The 14,534-nt window shown below is 51.1% G+C and overlaps 1 protein-coding gene across 7 annotated transcripts in view; it reads right to left on the bottom strand.

The window, feature by feature from the left end:
• The window catches only part of ATXN7L1 (ataxin 7 like 1), a 237,772-nt gene that overhangs the window by 28,501 nt on the left and 194,737 nt on the right, over positions 1 to 14,534 (bottom strand). For all 7 annotated transcript variants that reach the window (XM_044245825.1, XM_044245826.1, XM_044245827.1 and 4 more), the window contains 2 exons: positions 3,463 to 3,746; positions 166 to 248 (listed from right to left, as the gene is read on the bottom strand). In XM_044245825.1, the coding sequence (XP_044101760.1) occupies positions 166 to 248; positions 3,463 to 3,746 (367 nt within the window). The remainder of the gene's footprint in view (positions 1 to 165; positions 249 to 3,462; positions 3,747 to 14,534) is intronic.

Raw genomic sequence — 14,534 nt, 5'->3', positions numbered from 1 at the left:
CAGGCACTCTGCTACCATGGAAGAGAAGAAAGCATTTCCCTTACAAAGAACAGCTGGGGGTCATGTCGAGGTTCCACACCCTGCCGTGTGCAGAGAGTGGCATGCAAACATTTCGACAAAGGCCCCAGCGAGAGCAGGAAGTATTTTTTATGGAAAGAGAAATACCTTGCAGGTGAGGGATCTTGTGCAAGGTTTCTTTGTCTCGGGATCCAACACTCCACAGTGTTTATTTGGGTCAAATTCTCTCTCTGGTTTAAGAAACAAACAAAAAATATAAGAAAAAAGGAGACTAAATAGGATTTGGCATTAAGACTACATTTTTAAAAAAATGCACATTTGCACCAACAAGTGAGACATTGTCAGGCAATCTGGTTTTTTGTTTTTCTTTTCTTTCTTTCTCTTTTTTCCCCCAACCGGCTGCTAAAATGCTTCAAGAACCGCTCAGGGGAAAATACACTCCCCTCTGACCCCAGAGTTCAAGTCCAGCTTAGACTGGGATGCGGGACACAGCCCTAGGCGCAAGGACTAAGGAGGGGAGGGGCGAGCAGGCACAGAGGGCAGGGAGCCCTGATGCTCATACACTTTATCTCACTTAAATTGTTCCCCAAGCACTTGGCACTTGGGGCGCAGCTGGCTGCAGACCAGGGAGGGCCACCGTTTCTCCCGGGGCAGCTCCAAGAATACGTCACCTTCCCCGTGCCCCCCCCTCCCCGCCCCTGGCCGCCCCTTACCTTCCCACTAGTTCTCGCCAAGTAAGTGGGAGAGTGTTCCTTGCCATGTCAGTGTGACCTGCCTCTCTTGTGCTTTGCCAAGTCCTCAGTACCGGGCTTTCCACGCGGCCCAGCTGACCAGAAACGTGGTTTACCTGATTCAGGCATGTTTGGCAGTGTCACAGGCAGGGGCAGGGGCAAAGGCTGGGTGTGTGCTGTCTGTGCATGTGAAGGTGAAGGGGCACAGAGGGTGGGGCCTGCTGCTCTTGTCACTCCTCCGTGGGGATGAGCCCGGGCTAGCCCACCCACTGGGGACGGAGGACGGCTGCAGGGAGGAGGCCAGGCTTCCTCTGGTTCCCGCCTCTTACTGGGCTGTGGATCATTCTCGGTGACGCTCCTTCTAGGAAGTCTGCTCTGTCTATGCCCACTTCGGATCCCTTGCCCCTTCTGGATGACCAACACGCTCCCCTCCCCTGGAAAATGAGGGGACGCGAGACAAGCCCTGATGGACGCTTTCCGCTTCAAAGGTCCACGTCTCGGATAGGCAGTGCTGTTTCTGGAAGGCACCCAGCAACCACCTGGGTCCTTTGGCACAGGGAAAACACAGCTCCTCTGCGCATCTGGGGAGGTAGGCAACAGTGTCGCAGGGTGGATGGGGGGCTCATATATCAGTTTGCAGGGAGTCTCCTTAAGATTTGAATGGCTGCAAACCAAACAGGGCTTTACCTGAGAAACCGTCTGGGATTGGTGGAGGAAACTCAGCATAATAAATGAACGTGTTCTGTTTTTAAAAGAAAGTCTGGGGCCTGTGGGGTGGTTGCAACAGGGGCAACGGCTGCGACGAAAACCATTCTAAGATTCGAGACAGGTTTCCTGGCTGGTCATCAAAATGCCTCCCCCTCCCCCCTCTTTTTTTTTTTTTTGCTTTTGTCATTGTCATCATCATCATCATTTTCTTCTTCCTTTTTAAAGATTTTATTTTTAGTAATCTCTACACCCAGCGTGGGGCTTGAACTCACGACCGGAGATCAAGCATCTCAGGCTCTTCTGACCGAGCCAGTCAGGCGCTCCCTCACACCGCCTACAACTTTTTGTTGTTGTTAGCTTCTTTTTTAAGACTAGAAAACTGAGGCCTCAAGAGGCCCGTTTCCTCGGAGCCCCCTCTGCCTGCTGAGGACGCCCCAGGAGCCAGGTCCCAGGCTGCCTGCCACCGAGTTCTTTCCCCGGGGCCTGTCAGAGTCACACCCGGGCCCAGATCCACACCAGCGCTCACCCTGGCCTGCAACCCAGCAGGTTGTTTGGCGGGGGTGGGGGGGTGGGGGGGTGAGGTGGGGTGGGTGTAGGAGCTGGCTGCCAAATGTGAAAGCGAGATAGAAACAAGCAAAAGACCCAATGAGACAAAACAACCAACAAAATGCAAAACCAACAAACACCAAAAAAGAACCCCAACCACCCCTCTATGACTTCAGGCTGGGCCGCAGGCTGGAAGCCATGGTCATGCTTCTGCCTCTGGACGCTGCCCAGCTGGGCCTACTGGTTTTTCCAGGGATGTTGCCACCCACCCCTGCAGAGTGAACTTGAACTTTCCGTTCAGGAGACAGCCAGGAGCTGGGGGCTCCTGTCCACACAGCAACCCTCCCCCGCCACAATGCTCAAAGAGTGCGCCAGGCTCCACCTCTATTTCTTGAGAGTGGGTGAACAGTACCGAGGGAGATGTTTAGGGTAAACATCTTTTGCATGCTTTGGGTCCAAAGAACTTTTAAGAAATGATTTTTTTGAACAGTTACAGATGTTAAAATAGGACACCTGAAATACAGATTAACACGAAGTAAAAAATAAAAATGACCCACAGTTCTTAGGCTGATTCAGAATTACGCTCTTACTGGAAGGCACGGTTTCTCTCTCTCACCAGGTGGCTTTCACTGTATTTTCTTTCTTTCTTTTTTTCCAGTCAACATTTGATAAATGCCCCCGGTGTGTGAAGAAGTAATAAAGTTTATAGCTTTTCTTGGTCTTTTGGAGAAAGCAGAACCGCCAGATTTAGTTCCACAACAAATCCAAAGCAAATATCATCCACATGGGGGCCCCTGAGGGCAACCACTGCCTCCAAGACCAGCCCTGTGCCCCTTTCTGGCCATCCCAAGTGTCTAAGCAGACAACCTAGAAGGAGATCCAAGAGATACCCCTCAACCTCGCACCGGCTGTGCTGGTCTGAGGGTTCTCAAGTGGGAATTCCAACCTGAATTTATAGGAAATGTGGTCGTAGTCCCAGACCATGGAATCAACCAGGCGATCAACTAAGACCCAAGCACGGAGCGGGGCAGACAGCACTCATGGTCCTGCCCCGTGTCGGCCCTGACCTACTGCGAGGTTTCCATCCCTGTGCTGTCCGACTTCCCTGCGGAGAAGCTTCTTTGGAACCCGGGGCCGGTTCAGCCTGTCAGCCTGATAAGACCCTCGAGAACGAATGGGCTGTTGTGTTTGGTATAAGGCATCCTGTCTTCTGGACCGGGAAGACCCATCCTGCTGAGCACTGAGCAGAGAGCGAGAGCTCTCGTCTGGCCCGGAAATAAGAGAACCCGTTTTCCCTCGCATTTTTAAGTTGGGGGAGGGGGGTCCTGCTGGCAGGTAAAGCCCGTGTTCCCCTTACAACGAAATGGACCTGCTTAATGATAAGAACACAGCACTGCTTGGTCATGGAATGTGACGCAGATCTAATCGTGAGCCAGGCTCGAAGGACACAGACACGTACCTGAAAGTCTCCTGTAAGGCTTGTTGTTGTTTTTGGTGCCATTTTGGTGCTTCTTGTCTATTGTGGCAGACAGAATTCCTTTGCCATTTAAGATCTTCTCTGGGGAAGGTGGCACTGACTTGGACATCAAGACTGGCTTAATTAAAGGTGGGGTGGAGACAGCAGAGGATGACATGGAGCAGGAGGTGACCGCGGTAGTGGTTGTAGAGTTCATTTTGACATTGGCACCATCTGCCTTCACTAGGTTAGGGATTTTCTCTAAACTGACTACAGGAACCGGAACGCTGAAAAATAAATGAACAAACACACACAATTGCCTTCTTTGATACATGCGGTCCGCTGAGAAGGTACACGCGCTTCTCATCATCAGAACACTTGCTTATCACTTATTTATACTCTTCTCATAAGTGAGCAGCAGGACTCCCGTTCGGAAGGGAGGGAGATCTGTGCCTCGGAAAGAACCAACAGGGGGTTCAAGGCTGGCACAGGGCCAGGGCCGGCTCAGAGCTGACTGAGTCCCTCTGGCACCGGGTTGTCCCCATAGATCCTGCAGCTCCCCCCTTCTTCAGTCCCTCTCTGCCGGCGGTCTCTGGGACAGCACCTTGGGCAGAACAAGGTGCCTGCTGGGAAGCTCAGGGAGAGACGCTGTTTGTCCCCTGAAGACGGTGTGCTACCATGCCACTTGCTGAATCACGTCCCCTCCCCCTGCTGCTCGCTGGCCTCCCACCTCGGCGATCAGGCCTGACATCTGCTTGGCTCGGGAGCGCTGACAGGCTCACACCACACGGAGGCACGGCGGCGGGCCAGCACAACACGCCACATGCTGCTGGAGGATTCCGGGAGCACTCCTATCCTGGGGATGGGCTCCAGCGGAGTGAGGCACCGTGTAACGTTATTGAATATTCCATTTTAGGCAGCTAGTTATGTAAATAGGCAATTCTCAAGGCTGGCAGGTGAGAGGATGAATTTTAAGAAGACAGAGCACAAAGGTGCATGTTTGCTCTTCAAAATCTGTCACCTCAGCTCCCCTTCCCTACGATTTCTCCCGTAATGGATATGCATTTGATTTCTGCGCATTTAATGCTGAGAGCCCTGTATCTGGGGGCAGTGGAGGAGTCTGTCTCAGGGTCTTAAAAGATGAGATGGGATGAATACGCTTTCCTTTGGTTCCTGAACTAGATTCCCTTTCCTCCTTGAAGGAGGGCAGAACGCTAACACTTCAGCCCCCCGATCATCTCTGAGCTGAGTGGAGCCGACTTAGCTATCTGAATGCCAAATGGTCTAGAATATAGCTTATACACGCCTGCAGACAATGTAGGGCATGAAAGAGAGGCTGGTTTTTGTGGGGGAGGAGTCTTATCCACATGGCTGGTGAGCTCTTCCTTCTCTATGATTTATTCACAGATCATTTTTTTGGTCAATTTGTTCATGAACTCATTTCAGCAACCCCTCAGCCCTTGACACTTTGCTTACTCTGAAACCCGATCACAGATGTTATTTGTAGGTCTTTGCCAGGGAGAAGGGCATTTGGTGGTGAAACGGATTGTAGCTGGGCGTCCCCGACTTTGTCCTGGGACTACGTGCTTTCTTGGCCCGGGGAAGGGTGGTGTGGGACTTCGAGCCCCGTGTGAGGCGAAACTGGAACAGCGGGTTTCAGTGATACACCAAGTCCCTGATAATTCTGCCTTTGACCAGTGTCTCAGTCACGGAGGTATAGCTGGACTGCGGCAACTTTCTATTTAACGGCAATTCTCAGAACACACACACAGGGCTGAAGAACGGCACAGGCAGCCCTTGAAGTCAGCACACTGAGAAGCTGTAAAGATACTACCTGGTGAAATTAGTGTTGCATTCCTGAGTTTTTCCAAATGGTAAGATAATAGTAATAATAATAATAATAATAATAATAAAAAACCCGGGCGCCTGAGTAGTTCAGTGGGTTAAAGCCTCTGCCTTCGGCTCAGGTCACAATCCCAGGGTTCTGGGATGGAGGCCTGCATCGGGCTCTCTGCTCAGCAGGGAGCCTGCTTCCCTCTCTCTCTCTGCCTGCCTCTTTGTCTGTCAAATAAATAAATAAATAAATAATATATAATTAAAACAAATAATAATAAAACAACGGGACACGGAATTCTTCGAGGCTTCCTTCACTCAATTTTAAGAGACACTAACGCCAATCAGGGTCTTGAAGAGCCGTTCCCACACTTGTTCGTAGTGGTACAATTCAAATACTATCCATTGGCTGACGATGGGATAAACAAAATGTGGGCTCGCCATACAACGGAATATTAGCCTTATAAAGGAAGGAAATTCTGACACACGGATGAACATTGAGAACATTACGCTAAGTGAAATAAGCCAGTCAGAAAAAGACAAATACTACAGAATTCCACTTACATGAGGTGCTTCAAGGGGTCAGATTCCGAGACAGGAAGTAGAAAGGTGGTTGCAAGGGCTGGGGGAGGGGAAAATAGGGAGCCGTTGGTCTGCGTGTGTGAAGCTGCAGTTTTGCAAGATGAAGAGTTCTGGAGATTGGTTGTAGGACACCGTGAATGTATTTAACACGGCTGCACTATGTATTAAAAATGGTTACGATGATCAGGTTTTTGTCCTTTCTTTTTTTAAAAAATTCAATTCAATGAATTTATTAAAGATCTATTTCATGTATTTATGTATTTATTTATTTATTTAAACATTTTATTTATTTGACAGAGACAGAGCGCAAGCAGGGGGAGAGGCAGAGGGAGAGGGAGAAGCAGGCTCCCTGCAGAGCAGGGAGCCCGACATGGGACTCTATCCCAGGACTCTAGGATCATGACCTGAGCCAAAGGCAGTGCCTCAACTAACTGAGGCACCCAGGCGCCCCAAAAGATCTATTTATTTTAGAGAGAGAGCGCGAGCATGCAGGAGTGAGGGAGGGGAGGGGCAGAGGGAGAGAATCTCAAGCAGACTCCCCCTGAGCGAGGAGCCAGACACAGGACTTGATCCCACAACCTATGAGAACATGACCCGAGATGGATGTTCAACCCACTGAGCCACCAGGCAGCTCCCCTCCTTTTTTAAGAGAGTGTGTGTGCATGTGTGTGTGCAAACAGTGGGATGGAGGGTATGGTGGAGGAGCAGAGGGAGAGGGAGAGAGACAATCTCAAGCAGACTCCCGCCAAGTGCAGAGCCTGACGCGGGGCTCAATCTCGCGACCCTGAGATCGTGACCGGAAGCCAAAATCAAGAGTCGGATGCTTAACTGACTGAGCCACCCAGGTGCCCAGGACGGTAAATTTTCTTATGTGTGTATTTTTTTTTTTAAAGATATTTATTTGTTAGAGAGAGAGATACAGAGCGCAAGCACAGGCAGACAGAGTGGCAGGCTAGAGGCAGAGGGAGAAGCAGGCTCCCTGCCAAGCAAGGAGCCCAATGTGGGACTCGATCCCAGGACCCTGGGACCATGACCTGAGCCGAAGGCAGCCGCTTAACCAACTGAGCCACCCAGGAGTCCCCTTATGTGTGTATTTTGCCACAATTAAAAATACAGTCGAACTCCCCAGCCCCCAAATTCATGCAACTTAAATTATACATCAATATCTTGACTTTAAAAATACTCATTACTAGAGCTGCTTAAAAAGCTCTTGTCGATTTAGTCACCTTGGTTCTGATCTGTTGATTTTTATTTTTTTTAAAGAAGGAAGTTCAACTTCAAATGTTGATGGAATTCCAGGTGGGAAGATTCTCCCGCTCCTGAGCGGCCTTCTCGGACGTACTTCATCGTAAATTCAGGACAAGAAACTAGGACCCTTGGGTTTCAAGGCCAGCTCCTGTCCCATGAGCTGGTAGGAGAAAAGGAAAGGCCTCCAGTCTCTGTGAAAAATGGCCGGGGCCCATGTTGAGTACCGCGATCTCAGCGGACAAAGCTACGACACTGGGAGAGAATAATCCAGAGCGATTGTATGAACCAGAATAAATTTCAAAACTGAGCCAAATGGTCCTCCGACGCTCACAGTACAGTCTGCATTTCTCCCCTAAAGTCAATGTCCAGCTCCAAAGGGCTCCTTAATTCAGCCATGAGCGCAGTGCCAGCTGACTCCTCTTTGGTCACGCTTCTGCCCTGCTGTGTTAGGATCTGAGCCTGAGCCAGGCCCCCTAATACCGGTGACCGATCTCCTGATTTTCAACTTGATCCGCTGTATAACAAGTGTGCCTCACTGCTACCTGGTACTGCCCACGCTTCCAGAACTCCAGCTGGACTGTGATCCCAGCGTCCATGAGCAAGATGTGGAATTGAAGCCCATCACACACTAGATGAGAAGCCTAACGTGAAGTTCTCTGGATTGAGTTTTCCTGTGTTGGAATGGAAGGTGTTAGGGGAAAAAGTCTGATCAAGAGGGTTTCATTGGGTTCCACAGACCAGGTGAGTAGCAGGGACTCAGCTGCTGAGTAAGTGCCTCTGATACCAGCTGGTTGGGGGCACTCTATCTTGGCAGCGCGAAGAGGATAGGAGACTCTAGTTGTTTTGGGTGAGAATTCCAAGGGTGTCCGGTAACTAATGGAGAATGGCTGTATATAGAATGAAGGAGGAAAGGGACTTCTGGGGGGGCTCAGTTTGTTAAGTGTCTGCCTTTGGCTCAAGTCATGATCCTGGGGTCCTGAGACTGAGTCCCGCATTGGGCTTCTTGTTCAGTGGGGAGTCTGCTTCTCCCTCCGCCTGCCACTCCCCCCTGCTTGGGCCACCCCCACAAATAAATTAAAAAAAATTTTTTTAAAGAGATTTTACTTTATTTATTTGACAGAGAGAGACACACAGAGAGAGGGAACACAACCTGGGGAGTGGGAGAGGGAGATGCAGGCTTCCCGCAAAGCAGGGAACCCGATGCAGAACTCGATCCCAGGACCCTGGAATCACAACCTGAGCCAAAGGCAGATGCTTAACAACTGAGCCACCCAGGCACTCCAATAAATAAAATCTTTAAAAAGAATGAAGGAGGAAAACCTGGAACCTGACCTGGATACTTTTATTTTTCTTTTTAAGATTTTACTTTTTAAGTAATCTCTATACCCAATGTGGGGCTCGAACCCACAACCCCAAGATCAAGAGTTACATGCCCTTCTGACTGAGCCAGCCAGGCAGCCGTGACGTGGATACTTTTATCTTTGGTGTCCCTTCTGCCCCGCTTTTGGGCTTACCTGCTAAGGTAACCTGCCTCTGGTCTGAGCTGAGACGGTACTTCTGCTGGGAGGTAAAAGACGACAGGGAAGCAGGCATCTCGGTGATGGTGGGAAGGATCAAACCCATCCCCAAAAGAAATGAGAATCAGAGACAGACAGAGAGAGGTGAAAAGCCTTCCCGTTTGCCCCTTGCCAACCTCATTCCCCAGGATAAATGTCAGCCGTCCGTCCAGTGGAATATTTAGTCTCTTTTCTTCACCACTGTTGACAACAGCCCTCAGATCCAAAGCTGACAAACAAAGGAGGAAATGCTGGCAAGATGGTACCACCTGATTTGGAAAAACCAATCCCAGAGACTCCATCTTTTTCCAGCTAGGAGCTCAGGAAGGTGCAGAGAGCCCGGGCCGCTGCTTCAGGAGCACGTTGATCCCCGCGGGAATCTACACTCCAGGGCACGGGAGTGCGGCTGTCTGGAAGCCTTCTGTGGCAACCGCCTCCCGCTTTCTCCCACCGTCCCCTCTCTCCCTGCTCCCCCTTCCCCTCCCATCACCCCTGGCCAAGACAGCGTCCCAGCCCTGGGCAGTGGACCCTGAAAAACAGATTTAATTTCTTTCCACTGGTAAGAAGCCAGAAGATGCTGACCCCCGCTTTCATGGTGCGGGCATCTCCCTGCGTGGAATCCGGGTAACTCAAACACCTCCGTGTGCTGTTGGCGCTGGGAGGAGTGGGGAGCTGGCAACACCCAGATGACTAAGCAGATTCATTACTCTGCGTGCTTAGGTGATCCACAAGCCTGGCAGTGACCCCTGAGGTCCCGTCCTTGCGGTCTGGAGGGGTGCACGCACGCGCCCCATGGAGTCTCCCAATTCGGCACACAGGTCACCTTGCTGTTGGCCTTTCTCTGCGGAGCCGTGTCTGAAAGGGAGAGAGGAGTCCACACTCGGCCCCGGTTGCTTTCATAATCCTGCTTTATTCCGTTGAGATGAACTCGTTCCGGGAGCCCAAGGTGGCAGCTTGTTTCCCTGCTGTGTGGAACACCCTGGGAGTCGTCTGCTCCCGGTGACCGCAGTCCCTCTGTCTCTGGTCTGGGAAGGGATCCCGCAGCTGAGAACAGTCCTCCCTCGTCCTCCTTGCTCTGTGGGGACAGGTCTACCTTGCTGAGTTTGGGCCGTTTGGCTGCCACATCCTCTTCCCGGGGGGCCTGCCTGAATTTATCATTTTGGACCAAGGAGGGTGCTCTGGCTCTAAGAAAAATGGTTCTCGTGGCACTGAGTGGGTTCTTCTCGCTGCCCAGTGACGTCTGCAAATGAGCAGAAGTGGAGTGTCTTACAGCGCTGTTCCAAGGGCTGCCCGTGTCTCTCGGGCCCAGAGCTCTCCGGCTGCTCCCCGTGCTTGGGGATCATGATTTATTCTTTTTTCTTTTTTTTTTTTTTAAGATTTTATTTATTTGACAGACAGAGATGACAAGTAGGCAGAGAGGCAGGCAGAGAGAGAGCCCAATGTGGGACTCGATCCCAGGATGCCGGGATCGTGACGAAGGCAGAGGCTTTAACCGACTGAGCCACCCAGGCGCCCCATGATTTATTCTTTCATCGTCAATGGATAAGCCTTAAAAGAACGGTTCGGAAAACCTTTGGGCCTGCAGAAATTGGTGCCAGCCCAGCTCCATTTACCAGCGCGGGGCAAAGATGGATTTGACAGGCAGGAGCCTGCAGAGACATATGGTATTTGTGCTGTGGGTTATGTGTCTGGTGGAGAGTTCTCAGTGGTCTGATTTCTTCCCACCCACTCTTTTGACAAAGGCCCCTGTGCCTGTCCTCCTGGTCTGGCAGAATTTCAAGGATCTCTGATTTACTGCACACCACCCAGCCTCCTGCCTTGTAAGCAGTGACGGCATTGAAGTCATCCCAAGTGAAAGGGGATCTGCTCTATTTTATTATTATTTTTTTAATTTAAAAATTTTTAAAAAGATTTTATTTCTTTATTTGTCAGAGAGAAGGCACAAGCAGGGGGAGCAGCAGGCAGAGCAGGCAGGAGAAGCAGGCTTCCTGCTGAGCAGGGAGCCCGATGTGGGACTTAATCCCAGCACCCTGGGATCATGACCTGAGCTGAAGGCAGACGCTGAACCCACTGAGCCACCGAGCTGTCCCGATCTGCTCTATTTTAAAAGACCCTCAGAGAAGGAATTCTATTTGGCTCTCTTGGGTGATTTTGGGGGGCTGCTATCAAGATATTTTTTACATCACATTTAAATTCTTTTTTAAGGGGCGCCTGGGTGGCTCAGTGTGTTAAAGCCTCTGCCTTCGGCTCAGGTCATGATCCCAGAGTCCTGGGATCGAGCCCCGCATGGGAGTCTCTGCTTGGCAGGGAGCCTGCTTCCTCCTCTCTCTCTCTGACTGCCTCTCTGCCCACTTGTGATCTCTGTCTGTCAAATAAATAAATAAAATTTTTTAAAAAGATTTTATTTATTTATTTGACAGAGAGAGATCACAAGTAGGCAGAGAGGCAGGCAGAGAGAGAGAGGAGGAAGCAGTAGGCTCCCTGCTGAGCAGAGAGCCCGATGCAGGACTCCATCCCAGGACCCTGAGATCATGACCTGAGCCGAAGGCAGTGGCTTAACCCACTGAGCCACCCAGGCGCCCAATTAAAAAAAAAATAAATTCTTAAAAATTTTATTTATTTATTTATTTGACACAGAGGGTGAGCATAGTAGGCAGAGCAGCAGGCAGAGGGAAAAGGAGAAGCAGGCTCCCCGCTGAGAAGGAGCCCAACTCTGGGCTCAATCCCAGGACCCTGGGATCATGACCTGAGCCGAAAGTAGACGCTTCATTGACTGAGCCACCCAGGCGCCCCCACATTTAAATTCTTTAAGTAGACGAAATACCTGGGATGTTCCTGAGGGCCAAGAGTCAGACAATCGCTACGGATCTGCCTCAGTAAGAGAGCTACGAAGTCCTCCCATGGTACAGCGCATAGAGGAGGTACGGCAGAAATCCCGACGAACGAATAAATGTTTTGTTTTTGTTTTTGTTTTTCATTTTTTTTTTAAAGATTTTATTTATTTATTTGACAGAGAGAGATCACAAGTAGATGGAGAGGCAGGCAGAGAGAGAGAGAGAGAGAGGGAAGCAGGCCCCCTGCTGAGCAGAGAGCCCGATGTGGGACTCGATCCCAGGACCCTGAGATCATGACCTGAGCTGAAGGCAGCGGCTTAACCCACTGAGCCACCCAGGCGCCCTTGTTTTTCATTTTTAATCTGGGAAAAGATTGGGGAAACTTTCAGAAGGCCAATCTGTAAACACCTTAAGCAAACAGAAAACAGGGTAATCGGCCACAGGGCACAGTCCATAAAAAACCAGCCAGATTAATCTAATATTATTTGGTGGCTGAGTGTCAGGTCTGGCAGTCAGAGAGAAGGCATGGTGTCTAATCTCTCCTGGCCTTTTGCACGACTTTGGATTCGCTCTCATAGAACCCACCCTCAGTAAACTGGGAAAATGTGGTCAGACCACACAGCCACTGGGGGTGAGCTGCCCTGGTGACAGAGCAGAGACCAGCTAGCATCGACTTATGCAGCCCCGGGCAGCACCCTGAGCAGAGCTCAGAGGGGCCCCTCACCCGCCAGGAAGGTGAAAGCATCTTCATCCGTTACTTGGATGATGGGCTGACACCTCGTCTGTCAACTGGGGGAAGAGACGATCAGCTGCCGTGAAGAATGGTGTGGGACTCTCCCTTAAGCCCGTTAGGAACGGGGGAGAGACGAACAAGCTGAGTTGATGAATTGGAAAAGTGGCCGGAGGCAAGTGAAATAAAATCAGCGAGCACAAGTAGGGCTGACTCCAAGGGCTGTGCCTGGTCACTGTTCTAGAGGGTGTCGCACGCAAGACAGTGGAAGATGATGGTTAGGAACGCAGGCTTCAAGTCAGATGAACCCAGATCTGGATCCTGCTTTTTCTACTGCTGGTTTCATAAGGGTAGGCCATCTGACTTCCCAATTCTGGGACGAGGACTTTTGAGAGAATTAGAAGAAGGGACAGCCTCGTGAAGGGCAAAACCCACTCAGGCATAGGAGGCTTCCCTGTCTACCTTATCTCAGGACTTTACCACTCCGGGCCTCAGTTTCCCTATCAGTATCAGTTTCACTATCAGTAAGATGAAGATGATGGTGGAGATTTGAAGGGATTACATGAAATTTTCATAGGAAGTGCACAGTAGAATGGTGGGCGCATGGTTGGCTTTCAATAAATTGGAGAGAAAACAAAAAGGGGAGAGAGGATCCTGCTGTCCCCTCTCCCGACTGACCCTGCTCCTTCTTCTGGGGTATACATCAGGGGTGCAACTCATCAGAAATATATGTCCTCTTTGCCCTTCTGGTCCCACCACAGAGGGAGGGGGGTATATAAGGTAGGGAGAGGCAGGGACAGCAGAGGCTGGGAGCTGGTGGACCTTCCATATTTACACAGAGTGGAGGACCACTTCTGGGGGGGTGCAGTGAAGAGGAAAACCAAAGCCAGGGAAGACGTCTTCCCCACTGCTTCTCCATACCTGGTCTTCCATGCACAGACCAAGCCTGGACTAATGGGCTGAGCTCCTGTCTGGAGAACACATTCTGGAGGAAGAGTGAGCAAAACCTCCAGCCTCCTCCTTCTTAATGTAAACACATTGTGCTGTGACCCCAAATTATGTTAGGCAATGGGGGGGGTCCTTCTGGCTCTACAGTGTGTCTTCTGGAGGAGTAACTGCATGGGCCCCTTTCTAAGCTGCTCCAGATTTCCTGGAAATGGGAGGCCCCAGTACCAGCCTCTGCTAGTCTCTCCAGCATTTTTGTTAATCAGGGCTTCCCAGGGCAGGGAGCTCGGGAGGTGGTCTCCAAACCTGCTGGGAGATCAACAGGCACTAAATGACACTCCGGGGAGTCATGATGCCCTAAAACTGTAGGAAAAATCGACAAGCCAGAGGACAGGAGGATAGAGAAGGAAGAAACAGTCCTGGCACAGTAGGGTACGCATGCTGGACAGGCTGTCTCTGGGGTGCACTTGGGACCAGCTTGCCAGCAGTGGTACGGCCTTGGGCAGCGCTGCCATGAGGGGTTTGGCACAAACCCTGGGCCAAACCAATGGCCCCTAAAATGAACACTCAGTGAAATTCACATCAATGCATAAAGGGTGTCAGAGCTTTGGAGGGCAGAATGTGAGATGTCTGCCCTTGGAGGGCAGAATGTGAGCGACGGGTGCTGAGTGGAACAGAGCACCAGACACCCAGACAGCCCGGGGACAGGCTCAGCTCCGGAGCAGCAAGCAGGTGCACTCCCCTCTGCAGCCACCAGAGGTCAGAGGCTCCCGCTCCTGGAGCGGCTCCTCGCCTCCCGGAGCCAGAGCAGCCCAGACATTTATAGTTTCTTTCAAGCCCAGGAGCCATCACCGGCTGGGCTGGCTGGGGGAGGGAAGAGGAGTCCTCACAGAACAGTCTCTGTCCCCCTGCCAGTGGAGGCCGGGTGCCGAGCCCTGACCTCAGGTCTCAGCCTCTGCTTTCAGGGAGCTTATCCTGAGAGGAAGAGGGGACGAGGAAATGGCGTAGCATCCTTGGCCACCTGTGGGGGTCCCAGCCTCTGCTCCCCAGCTTCCTTCAGAGACCAGGAGTCCCAGCGGGCATCTTCCCTTACAAGAGGTTGTCACTCGCCCTGCTTTTTCCTTCTCCACCCCCGAGCCCGGCACCCCAACCGTCTCCACCCAGAACACCGAGCACACTTCCTTAAAACCCTTGACGTTACAGTCTTCACAGGACCTACAGCACACGCAGGAAATTCTTCATCCCAAATTTAATAGGCTTTGTCTTTTTAAAAAAACCCGCATGTGAACAACATCACCAACCAGTTAGAGACCTTGGGTTTTGCACGACATTCAGTCACTCACGGGG

The sequence above is a fragment of the Neovison vison genome, chromosome 4 (genome assembly GCF_020171115.1).
Source record: "Neovison vison isolate M4711 chromosome 4, ASM_NN_V1, whole genome shotgun sequence".
NCBI classification, from domain to species: domain Eukaryota; kingdom Metazoa; phylum Chordata; class Mammalia; order Carnivora; family Mustelidae; genus Neogale; species Neogale vison.
Note: the sequence above shows the minus strand (reverse complement) of the source record. Positions and strands in the feature narration are given on the sequence as shown.